General features: G+C 74.7%; 1 protein-coding gene across 1 annotated transcript in view; it reads left to right on the forward strand.

Annotated features, from left to right (window-relative positions):
* AP2A1 (adaptor-related protein complex 2, alpha 1 subunit) overlaps positions 1–1,161 on the forward strand; it is a 22,275-nt gene that overhangs the window by 14,434 nt on the left and 6,680 nt on the right. Inside the window, exon 5 of the mRNA XM_012733508.1 lies at positions 690–891. Within this exon, the coding sequence (XP_012588962.1) occupies positions 690–891 (202 nt within the window). The remainder of the gene's footprint in view (positions 1–689; positions 892–1,161) is intronic.

A 1,161-nucleotide genomic window follows, 5' to 3' on the forward strand; every position in this document is an offset into this window, starting at 1 on the left:
CGCCCCTGCGTGCGCTGGGCTCCGGGGCACCCTTCTCGGCCGAGCCCCCGCGCCCTCCGACCTCCTCACCTGGCCGCAGAGCCGCCGCCTGGGTCAGGTCTGGGCCTGAGCGCCGAGCTTCTCAGCGTGTGGAGACGAAGCCAGCAGCCGGGCCGGGCCACGCTGCGCGTCCCAGGGCCGGGCTGGAGGGCAGGGGCCTCCCAGGCCTGCCCGCAGTGCCCAGCGCGGCCCGCGGCTCCTTCCTGCTGACTCCCGCCCCGCCCTGGACACGGCTTCTCAGGGGCTTGGTCCTGAGCCGCCGCGTCAGGCACCAACCCGGGGGAGCAGCCGTGGCCTTCACCGCCCGCCCCGGTGGGGGCAGCGGCCGCCCTGCAGTCTCTGCCCTGGGCGCTGGAGGGCGCTGACCGCCTGGCTCAGACGTCAGCTCAGTGAGGACAGACGCTTGGGCCGCTGTGTCCCCTGCTCTGCCCACGGGGCCCGGTGCCAGCAGCCACCTGTAGGTGCTGAGCCCCGGGGGCGTCGCCTGACTCCGCCCGCCAGTGGCCCCGGGCCTCGGGTACGCCCCGGGGAGGACGCCCCTTGAGCACCCGGGGCAGCGCCAGCCAGACCTGCCCTGGCTCTGGCAGCCCTGCCCGTGGGGGGTGGCATGCCGGTCTGGGTGGTGCTGAGTGCCCCCTCGTGCACCCCAGGGACAGCATGGACAGCGTGAAGCAGAGTGCGGCCCTGTGCCTGCTGCGGCTCTACAAGGCCTCGCCCGACCTGGTGCCCATGGGCGAGTGGACGGCCCGCGTGGTGCACCTGCTCAACGACCAGCACATGGTGAGCCTGCCCCGCTGCCCGGCCGCCAGGGCCGTCCCACTGGGTGCCGCGCCCGTTCTGCGAGGCGAGCCCGGATGACCGGGGTCCCCACGCTGCCCGACACCACCTGCTGGCCCCCGACCTCCTGCCTTTCACCCAGGGCCCTCAGGGCCCCGGTGCAGTGCCCCCAGGACCCACCCGGCCTGCAGAACCTCCTTACTCCCGACGCCCACCTGGCTGTCCAGGGACTCGCCCGTGTCCCCAGTGCCCACCTGCCTGCTCAGAACACCCCAGCCCCTCTGACACCCACAGACTGCCTCAGCCCTGTGGGCCCAGTGCTCCCAGCCCCCCGCCCCCACCCGC

The sequence above is a fragment of the Condylura cristata genome, unplaced genomic scaffold (genome assembly GCF_000260355.1).
Source record: "Condylura cristata isolate star-nosed mole 26May11 unplaced genomic scaffold, ConCri1.0 scaffold00041, whole genome shotgun sequence".
NCBI classification, from domain to species: Eukaryota; Metazoa; Chordata; class Mammalia; order Eulipotyphla; family Talpidae; genus Condylura; species Condylura cristata.